The sequence below is a fragment of the Salmo salar genome, chromosome 05, assembly GCF_965601325.2.
Source record: "Salmo salar chromosome 05, fSalSal1, whole genome shotgun sequence".
Lineage (NCBI taxonomy): Eukaryota > Metazoa > Chordata > Actinopteri > Salmoniformes > Salmonidae > Salmo > Salmo salar.
The window spans coordinates 91,468,396-91,479,503 of record NC_138295.1 but is presented as its reverse complement, the minus strand read 5'-3'; the positions used below and the strand labels follow the sequence as shown (position 1 = coordinate 91,479,503).

Below are 11,108 nucleotides of genomic sequence, written 5' to 3'. Positions count from 1 at the left end.
TAGAGTCAATAGAACTGAGGGGAGGAACGGGGGTGGGAGGACTAGAGTCAACAGAACTGAGGGGAGGAATGGGGGTGGGAGGACTAGAGTCAATAGAACTGAGGAGGGGAGGAACGGGGGTGGGAGGACTAGAGTCAACAGAACTGAGGAGGGGAGGAACGGGGGTGGGAGGACTAGAGTCAACAGAACTGAGGAGGGGAGGAACGGGGGTGGGAGGACTAGAGTCAATAGAACTGAGGGGAGGAATGGGGGTGGGAGGACTAGAGTCAATAGAACTGAGGAGGGGAGGAACGGGGGTGGGAGGACTAGAGTCAACAGAACTGAGGAGGGGAGGAACGGGGGTGGGAGGACTAGAGTCAATAGAACTGAGGAGGGGAGGAACGGGGGTGGGAGGACTAGAGTCAACAAAACTGAGGAGGGGAGGAACGGGGGTGGGAGGACTAGAGTCAACAAAACTGAGGAGGGGAGGAATGGGGGTGGGAGGACTAGAGTCAACAGAACTGAGGAGGGGAGGAATGGGGGTGGGAGGACTAGAGTCAACAGAACTGAGGAGGGGAGGAATGGGGGTGGGAGGACTAGAGTCAACAGAACTGAGGAGGGGAGGAATGGGGGTGGGAGGACTAGAGTCAATAGAACTGAGGAGGGGAGGAACGGGGGTGGGAGGACTAGAGTCAACAAAACTGAGGAGGGGAGGAACGGGGGTGGGAGGACTAGAGTCAATAGAACTGAGGGGAGGAACGGGGGTGGGAGGACTAGAGTCAACAGAACTGAGGGGAGGAATGGGGGTGGGAGGACTAGAGTCAATAGAACTGAGGAGGGGAGGAACGGGGGTGGGAGGACTAGAGTCAACAGAACTGAGGAGGGGAGGAACGGGGGTGGGAGGACTAGAGTCAACAGAACTGAGGAGGGGAGGAACGGGGGTGGGAGGACTAGAGTCAATAGAACTGAGGGGAGGAATGGGGGTGGGAGGACTAGAGTCAATAGAACTGAGGAGGGGAGGAACGGGGGTGGGAGGACTAGAGTCAATAGAACTGAGGAGGGGAGGAACGGGGGTGGGAGGACTAGAGTCAACAAAACTGAGGAGGGGAGGAACGGGGGTGGGAGGACTAGAGTCAACAAAACTGAGGAGGGGAGGAATGGGGGTGGGAGGACTAGAGTCAACAGAACTGAGGAGGGGAGGAACGGGGGTGGGAGGACTAGTCAACAGAACTGAGGAGGGGAGGAATGGGGGTGGGAGGACTAGAGTCAACAGAACTGAGGAGGGGAGGAATGGGGGTGGGAGGACTAGAGTCAATAGAACTGAGGAGGGGAGGAACGGGGGTGGGAGGACTAGAGTCAATAGAACTGAGGAGGGGAGGAACGGGGGTGGGAGGACTAGAGTCAACAAAACTGAGGAGGGGAGGAACGGGAGGTGGGAGGACTAGAGTCAACAGAACAGGGCCCCAGGAAGCAACAAAGATAAAAATACCATGCATAATTATTTCCATATTCAGAACTAAAAGAGAACATAATTAACACAAGTCTGTGCTGCTCCACTGTCTGTCCAACAAGAGAGCAGCTTCTGCACCGTCTGAGACGACGTGTAGAGCTCTGTCTGTCACCACACACAGCATCACTTGGAATGGACATGACTTCTGTTCTGTCCTGTCTGTCAGTGAGGCAGCTGGACGGTAAGTAGTATACAGGAGACCCCCTTAGCGCAGTGGACATGAGTTCTGTCCTGTTTGTCCTGTCAATGGGCAGGCGGTAGGCTAGCTAGGTACAGCTAGGCAGGATACCCTCCTCTGATGCTGCATGGTGCCACGGTGGCTCTCCTCTTATACGATGCGCGGTGCTGAGCGATCGTTGGTATTGGTCCTCTTCAGCTTGACCCCTCTCTGGATAACCAGCAGCATGTTTCCCCCCTGACCATCCATAACCTCCCCATCCTCCAGGGACCCCCCCTCGCCCTGACACTGGACCCCATGCTGGTGAGGGGCTAGGGGAGGGTTGGTGGTTGCTTGACCACTCCAGAACGCCAGGGGAAGTACACCCAGCTCCCCCTCCTCTCCCTGGGCTGGAGACTCAGGGCTCTGGGCCTCCTCTGGTTCCTCCGCCCCTACTCCTGGTCCTCCAGGAACCCCCAGGCCCCCAGGGAATCCTCCCCCAACTAGGCCAGGCACGGTGGGGATCTTGACTGGGATGACGGGGGTTCGGATGGGGATGGGGCCGGTGGTCCCACGGCGGGCCGAGGGCTTGGTGGAGGGCGTGCGGCGGATGGTGGCGACCCCAGGGGTCATGATGACGGAGCCGGCTGTAGAAGGTAGGCCGGCGGTGGACGCTGGTCTCTTGGACTGGAACATCCTACGGTAGGACTGGCTGATGTCACTGTTACGGGGGATGGTGGATGATTTGTCAAACTCCTGCTGGTCAAACTCCTGGTCCCCTCCCATGGAGAAATAGTCGTAGTCTGACACTGGAACAAACAGAGAGGGAGAGAGGGAGGGAGAGGGAGAGAGAGAGAGAGACATGTTAGGACATTATTTATTATTATTTTGTATTTATTTATTATGGATCCCCATTAGTTCCTGCCAAGGCAGCAGCTACTCTTCCTGGGGTTTATTATGGATCCCCATTAGTTCCTGCCAAGGCAGCAGCTACTCTTCCTGGGGTTTATTATGGATCCCCATTAGTTCCTGTCAAGGCAGCAGCTACTCTTCCTGGGGTTTATTATGGATCCCCATTAGTTCCTGCCAAGGCAGCAGCTACTCTTCCTGGGGTTTATTATGGATCCCCATTAGTTCCTGTCAAGACAGAAGCTACTCTTCCTGGGGTTTATTACGGATCCCCATTAATTCCTGTCAAGACAGAAGCTACTCTTCCTGGGGTTTATTATGGATCCCCATTAGTTCCTGTCAAGACAGAAGTTACTCTTCCTGGGGTTTATTATGGATCCCCATTAGTTCCTGTCAAGACAGAAGTTACTCTTCCTGGGGTCCAAACTAATTAAGACAAAAACTAAAATAAAACAAAACAGCACAATAAGTCTACCTTAAAAATATTGAATAAGATGTTTTTTTAATAATTCATTTTATGGGCCTCCCGAGTTGTGGAGTGGTCTAAGGCTCTGCATCGCAGTGCTAGCTGATCCTGGTTCGAGTCCAGGCTCTGTTGCAGCCGGGCCGCGACCGGGAGACCCATGGGGCGGCGCACAATTGGCCCAGTGTCGTCCAGGTTAGGGGAGGGTTTGGCCGGCAGGGATGTCCTAGTTGCTCTAGCGACTCCTGTGGTGGGCCGGGCGCAGTGCACGCTGACACGGTCGCCAGGTGTACGGTGTTTCCTCTGACACATTGGTGCGGCTGGCTTCCGGGTTAAGTGGGCATTGGGTCAAGAAGCAGTGCGGCTTGGTTGGGTTGTGTTTCGGAGGACACACGGCTCTCGACCTTCGCCTCTCCCGAGTCCGTACGGGAGTTGCAGCGATGGGACAAGACTGTAACTACCAATTGGATACCACAAAATTGGGGAGAAAAAGTGATTCAAAAATAAATACAAATTAAATAAAATAAAATGTTTACCTTGGACTATCAAAAACAAAAAGAACATCACAAGCTTGCAGATTCTATAGCTACTACCACGATGGAGGGAGGATGATTACTAACTTCCTGTTGATGACATTGGATTTCCGGCTTCTTCTGTGAGGATTTAAGAGGTGGCGCCACCTACTGTACGTATTGTATAAGGTTGTAGAAGAGTAGAAATCAGACTGTAGTAGCCTATGTATAGCTAATGCAGATAACATTACTTGGCAAAGGAGGCTGAAAAGGGGGGAGTTGGAGTTTACCCTCCACTATCTGTGGTCACAGTTCAAAAGGATGACATCCAATGAAATGGCTATGGATTCCTAAAGTTTAGCAATGCAAGATATTCACATTGCAACATTGACTTTTATTTAACTAGGCAAGTCAGTTAAGAACAAATTCTTATTTTCAATGATGGCCTAGGAAAAAAGCAGCTCAAACATAGAACATGTAAGAATGAACTAAAGCCATTGAATTTTACCGTGTAAATATACCGTGCTTTATAGGGAAATAATGCCCTCTAGAATGCCCTTCAAGCCAATCACAAACAGGTATTCAACAATGCCATGGTATAAATATCTATATTACATCCCTATATTACATCCCTATATTACATATCTACATTACATATCTACATTACATATCTTTTTATTTTTATTTAACCTTTATTTAACTAGGCAAGTCAGTTAAGAACAAATTATTTGCTGATAGGTGTATAAAATCGAGCACACAGTCCATAGACAACCATTGGCAGTAGAATGGCCTTACCGAAGAGCTTAGTGAATTTCAACGTGGCACTGTCATAGGATGCTACCTTTCCAACAAGTCAGTTCGTCAAATTTCTGCCCTGCTAGAGCTGCCCTGGTCAACTGTAAGTGCTGTTATTCTGATGTGGAAACATCTAGGAGCAACAACGGCTCAGTCGCGAAGTGGTAGGCCACATAACCTCACAGAATGGGACCCCCGAGTGCTGAAGCGCGTAAAAATCGTCTATCCTCAGTTGCAACACTCCCTATTGAGTTCCAAACTGCCTCTGGAAGCAACTTCAGCACAATAACTGTTCGTCGGGAGCTTCATGAAATTAGTTTCTATGGCCGAGCAGCCGCACACAAGCCTAAGATCACCATGCGCAATGCCAAGCGTCGGCTGGAGTGGTGTAAAGCTCACCGCCATCGGACTCTGGAGCAGTGGAAACACATTCTCTGGCAGTCTGACGGATGAATCTGGGTTTGGCGGATGCCAGGAGAACGCTACCTGCCCAAATGCATAATGCCAACAGTAAAGTTTGGTGGAGGAGGAATAATGTTCTGTGGTTGTTTTTCATGGTTCGGGCTAGGCCCCTTAGTTCGGGGTGACGGGAAATCTTAACTCTACAGCATACAATGACATTCTAGACAATTCTGTGCTTCCAACATTGTGGCAACAGTTTGGGGAAGGGCCTTTCCTGTTTCAGCATGACAATGCCCGCGTGCACAAAGCGAGGTCCATACAGAAAGGGCTTGTCAAGATTGGTGTGGAAGAACTTGACTGGCCTGCACAGAGCCCTGACCACCTTTTGGACGAATTGGAACGCCGACTGCGGGCCAGGCCTAATCGCCCAACATCAGTGCCCGACCTCACTAATGCTCTTGGGGCTGAATGGAAGCAAGTCCCCGCAGCAATGTTCCAACATCTAGTGGAAAGCCTTCCCAGAAGACTGGAGGCTGTTATAGCAGCAAGGGGGGAGGGGGAACTCCATATTATTGCCCATGATTTTGGAAAGAGATTGATCAACGAGCAGATGTCCACATACTTTTGGTCATTTAGTGTACCTATATCCTATTTTTACCAGACACTTATCTGACATATTTACACAGAAGGATATGGCGCTACAAGTCATGCATGCCTTTGCATATTTTCTCAGTGTGTGTGTGTGTGTGTGTTAACCTTGTGAGGGTATGGTGTCCTCTGAACAGCATGGGGTGGTACTCTGGGTACTGTAGCCACTAGAACAGTGTAGAGAGTCCCTACTGGAACGCTGTGTCTGTGAGTCCAGCTGTAGACCTCTGGACAGGGCCAGGGCCAGCTCCTCATGGGCCTCCATCTCACACACCTGAACACACACACACACACACACACACACACACACACACACACACACACACACACACACACACACACACACACACACACACACACACACACACACACACACACACACACACACACACACACACACACTGGGTTAGAAAACGTAATCCTTCTTTGTGCAGCATGAAGATAAAACAATCAATATAAACTGGGTAGTTTGAGCCCTGAATTCTGATTGGCTGTATACCACGGGTATGTTAGTTTTACTGCTCTAATGACGTTGGTAACCAGTTTATAATCATCGTGCCTAAGAACAGCCCTTTGCCGTGGTATATTGGCCACCTCCTCTGGCCTTATTTCTTAATTATAAACTGGTTGGTTTGAACCCTGAATGCGGATTGGCTGACAGCCGAGGTTTATCAGACCGTATACCATTGGTACGACAAAACATTTGTTTTTCCTGCTCTAATTACGTTGATAACCAGTTTATAATAGCAATAAGGCACCTCTGGGGTTTGTGGTATATGGCCAATATACCACGGCTAAGGGCTGTGTCCAGGCACTCCGCGTTGCGTCGTGCATAAGAACAGAGCTTAGCTGTGGTATAGTGGCCATATACCACAAACCCCCAAGGTACCTTATTACCTAAATATATCACAGACATTGAATCACACAATGGACAGATGCACACACACACACACCACACACACACAGTCAAACTAGACATTTCAAGAAAAATTGTGTGACTTGCTTCAGACATTTGTATAAAATATAGATTAACCTGTCTGGGCTAGGGGGCAGTATTTTCACAGCCGGATGAAAAACGTACCCAAATTAAACTGGTTACTACTCTGGGCCAGAAACTAGAATATGGATAGAAAACACTCTGAAGTTTCTAAAACTGTTTGAATGATGTCTGTGAGTATAACAGAACTCATATGGCAGGCAAAAAACCTGAGAAAAATCCAACCAGGAAGTGGAAAATCTGATGCATGTAGTCTTTTTAAGTCATTGTCTATCTAACACACAGTGACTTAGGGTTCATTTTGCACTTCCTAAGGCTTCCACTAGATGTCAACAGTCTTTAGAAAGTTGTTTGAGGCTTCTATGGTGAACAGAGAGCGAACAAAGGAAGTTGGAAGTTGTTGACTCGGGAAAGGACATGACTTCATTGGCGCGCATTCACGTGAGAGTTAGCTGTGTTCCATAACGTTTTTCAAGACATTGGAATCGTCCGGTTGGAATATTATTGAAGCTCTAAGTTAAAAAGGCCCTAAAGATTGATGCTATACAACATGTTTGAACGAACGTAAATATAACTTTTTTTGACTTTTCGTCATGACATTTTGGCCGCGCTTCCTACATTGGAGTAGCTTACTGAACGCGCAAACAACAAGGAGGTATTTGGACATAAATTATGGACTTTATCGAACAAAACAACATTTATTGTGGACCTGGGATTTCTGGAAGTGCCTTCTGATGAAGATCATCAAAGGTAAGTGAATATTTCTAATGCTATTTATGATTTCAGATGACTCCAAAATGGCGGGTATCTGTATTGCTTGATGTCTTGTATTCAGATTATTGCAAAGTGTGCTTTCCTCGTGAAGCTTTCTTGAAATCTGTCACAGTGGTTGCATAAAGGAGATGTTCATCTATAATTCTTTGAATAACAGTTTAATATTTTATCAACGTTTATGATGAGTATTTTCGTAAATTGTTGTGCTGTCCACTGGCAGTATTGGAGGCAAAATATTTTCTGAACATCACGCGCCAATGTAAAATGCTGTTTTTGGATATAAATATGAACTTTATCGAACAAAACATACATGTATTGTCTAACATTGAGTCCTAGGAGTGTCATCTGATGAAGATCGTCAAAGGTTAGTGCATAATTTTAGCTGAATTTATGGTTTTTGTGACCTCTCTCCTGCTTGGAAAATGGCTGTGTTTTTTTGTGTGTTTTCACTGTCCTAACATAATCTAACTTTATGCTTTCACCGTAAAGCCTTTTTGAAATCGGACAACGTGGTTACATCAAGGAGAAGTGTATCTTTAAAATGGTGTAAAATAGTCGGATGTTTGAGAACTTTGAATTATGACATTTTGTTGTTTTGAATTTGGCGCCCTGATATTTCACTGGCTGTTGAATAGTGTGAACTGTGGGTGGGACGGTAGCGTCCCAGGCAGCCCTGAGAAGTTAAAGCATGTGTCCAGCTGACCTTGGGTGGTGGAGGTAATGGTAGACTCCTGCCCCCTGGTGCTGGGATGACTCCAGCAGGTAGTAGTAGACTCCTGCCCCCTGGGGCTGGGATGACTCCAGCAGGAGGTGGTAGACTCCTGCCCCCTGGTGCTGGGATGACTCCAGCAGGTAGTAGTAGTGGGACATAGCTGGTGTCTGCTGGTACAGGATCCTTGTCCTTCCTCCTTCTAAGGGTGTTCACCATGGGCTGGTCATAGGGTCCTGGCTTAGCCCAGTCCTACAAGATACAGAAACATAGCTGAGTTCACCTCCTCTACCCAGTCCTACAGGATACAGAAACATAGCTGAGTTCACCTCCTCTACCCAGTCCTACAGGATACAGAAACATAGCTGAGTTCACCTCCTCTACCCAGTCCTACAGGATACAGATACATAGCTGAGTTCACCTCCTCTACCCAGTCCTACAGGATACAGAAACATAGCTGAGTTCACCTCCTCTACCCAGTCCTACAGGATACAGAAACATAGCTGAGTTCACCTCCTCTACCCAGTCCTACAGGATACAGAAACATAGCTGAGTTCACCTCCTCTACCCAGTCCTACAGGATACAGAAACATAGCTGAGTTCACCTCCTCTACCCAGTCCTACAGGATACAGATACATAGCTGAGTTCACCTCTTATACCCAGTCCTACAGGATACAGATACATAGCTGAGTTCACCTCCTCTACCCAGTCCTACAGGATACAGAAACATAGCTGAGTTCACCTCCTCTACCCAGTCCTACAGGATACAGAAACATAGCTGAGTTCACCTCCTCTACCCAGTCCTACAGGATACAGAAACATAGCTGAGTTCACCTCCTCTACCCAGTCCTACAGGATACAGAAACATAGCTGAGTTCACCTCCTCCACACAGAGCTTGGTATCCCTAGCTATGTTCTTTAATCATGGGCCTCTGAAGATCCTGAACTATTATCACGATCTTCAAATACATCTTCTCCAGGAACACATCTGAAATCTACCAATGAAAGGTGTAGAAGATGATGTAGTATATGGTCCTACAGTCATCCAACAGTCATTTATCAATCTGACTGTAACATAATAATAACGTCCTAATAATTCAGAGGGTCCTACGTACTGACAGATGTTGATGTTTTAGGACATGATGATGAGGAGGACTGAACCAACAACCAACCTTCCAACTGGGGACTTTAGAGGTGGGGACCATGTTAGGCCCCAGGGTGCAGTAATGAGGGTAGTCAGGTAGCAGGGCCGAGCCCGGCCTGGACCACGACTGGGACGGACAGGAGGAGGAGGTGATGGAGGAGGAATGGGAGGAGGGAGGGAAGAGGGGGTAGGACCCCACCAGGCCTGAGCCCCCTCCCGTCAGGTAGGACCCCCCCTGGCCTGAGCCCCCTCCCGTCAGGTATGAAGAGTCTGAATGATGGTGATCCCCGTAGTGGTCATACCCGTTAAACAACTGAGCATGAGCAGGGGAACGGAATGACACAAACAAACAAACAAACAAACAAACATGAAAACACAAAATTGGAGAAATTGGTCAAATGATAAAAAACAACACAACAGGGTCAGGATAATAAACCAACACAACAGGGTCAGGATAATAAACCAATACAACAGGGTCAGGATAATAAACCAACACAATAGGGTCAGGATAATAAACCAACACAATAGGGTCAGGATAATAAACCAACACAACAGGGTCAGGATAATAAACCAACAAAACAGGGTCAGGATAATAAACCAACACAACAGGGTCAGGATAATAAACCAACACAATAGGGTCAGGATAATAAACCAACACAATAGGGTCAGGATAATAAACCAACACAACAGGGTCAGGATAATAAACCAACACAATAGGGTCAGGATAATAAACCAACACAATAGGGTCAGGATAATAAACCAACACAACAGGGTCAGGATAATAAACCAACACAACAGGGTCAGGATAATAAACCAACACAACAGGGTCAGGATAATAAACCAACACAACAGGGTCAGGATAATAAACCAACACAACAGGGTCAGGATAATAAACCAACACAATAGGGTCAGGATAATAAATCAACACAATAGGGTCAGGATAATAAACCAACACAACAGGGTCAGGATAATAAACCAACACAATAGGGTCAGGATAATAAATCAACACAATAGGGTCAGGATAATAAACCAACACAACAGGGTCAGGATAATAAACCAACACAATAGGGTCAGGATAATAAATCAACACAATAGGGTCAGGATAATAAACCAACACAACAGGGTCAGGATAATAAACCAACACAATAGGGTCAGGATAATAAACCAACACAACAGGGTCAGGATAATAAACCAACACAACAGGGTCAGGATAATAAACCAATACAACAAGGTCAGGATAATAAACCAACACAACAGGGTCAGGATAATAAACCAACACAACAGGGTCAGGATAATAAACCAACACAACAGGGTCAGGATAATAAACCAACACAACAGGGTCAGGATAATAAACCAACACAACAGGGTCAGGATAATAAACCAACACAACAGGGTCAGGATAATAAACCAACACAACAGGGTCAGGATAATAAACCAACACAACAGGGTCAGGATAATAAACCAACACAACAGGGTCAGGATAATAAATCAACACAACAGGGTCAGGATAATAAACCAACACAATCAGAAATTAAATACAAGTAACTCAACATTTCTGAAGAACAAATAAACAAAGGAGTAAAGTAAGAAAATGAATCCTGATTGACAAACCAGACTCCGGTTCTGAATTCTGAAATGTATGTGAATGACCATGATGACCCATGAGGCTAGATACGTAACAGCAGAGATCAGAGACAGGTGGAAGGAAGCTATGGGTGGAACACCTGGGTGGGTAGAGGGTTGTGGAGAGGGTGGAACACCTGGGTGGGTAGAGGGATGTGGAGAGGGTGGAACACCTGGGTGGGTAGAGGGTTGTGGAGAGGGTGGAACACCTGGGTGGGTAGAGGGATGTGGAGAGGGTGGAACACCTGGGTGGGTAGAGGGATGTGGAGAGGGTGGAACACCTGGGTGGGTAGAGGGATGTGGAGAGGGTGGAACACCTGGGTGGGTAGAGGGATGTGGAGAGGGTGGAACACCTGGGTGGGTAGAGGGTTGTGGAGAGGGTGGAACACCTGGGTGGGTAGAGGGATGTGGAGAGGGTGGAACACCTGGGTGGGTAGAGGGATGTGGAGAGGGTGGAACACCTGGGTGGGTAGAGGGATGTAGAG

At 47.5% G+C, this 11,108-nt stretch overlaps 1 protein-coding gene across 6 annotated transcripts in view; it reads right to left on the bottom strand.

Moving 5' to 3' along the window:
• Positions 1-1,198: 1,198 nt before the first annotated feature.
• The window catches only part of LOC123724063 (protein MTSS 1), a 155,340-nt gene continuing 145,430 nt past the window's right edge, over positions 1,199-11,108 (bottom strand). For 5 of the 6 annotated variants that reach the window (XM_082975969.1, XM_082975972.1, XM_082975970.1 and 2 more), the window contains 4 exons: positions 9,029-9,313; positions 7,850-8,107; positions 5,484-5,649; positions 1,199-2,455 (listed from right to left, as the gene is read on the bottom strand). In XM_082975969.1, coding sequence (XP_082832095.1) covers positions 1,818-2,455; positions 5,484-5,649; positions 7,850-8,107; positions 9,029-9,313 — 1,347 coding nt within the window. In that variant the 3' untranslated portion in view covers positions 1,199-1,817. The remainder of the gene's footprint in view (positions 2,456-5,483; positions 5,650-7,849; positions 8,108-9,028; positions 9,314-11,108) is intronic. The other variant, XM_082975974.1, reaches the window with a different exon arrangement.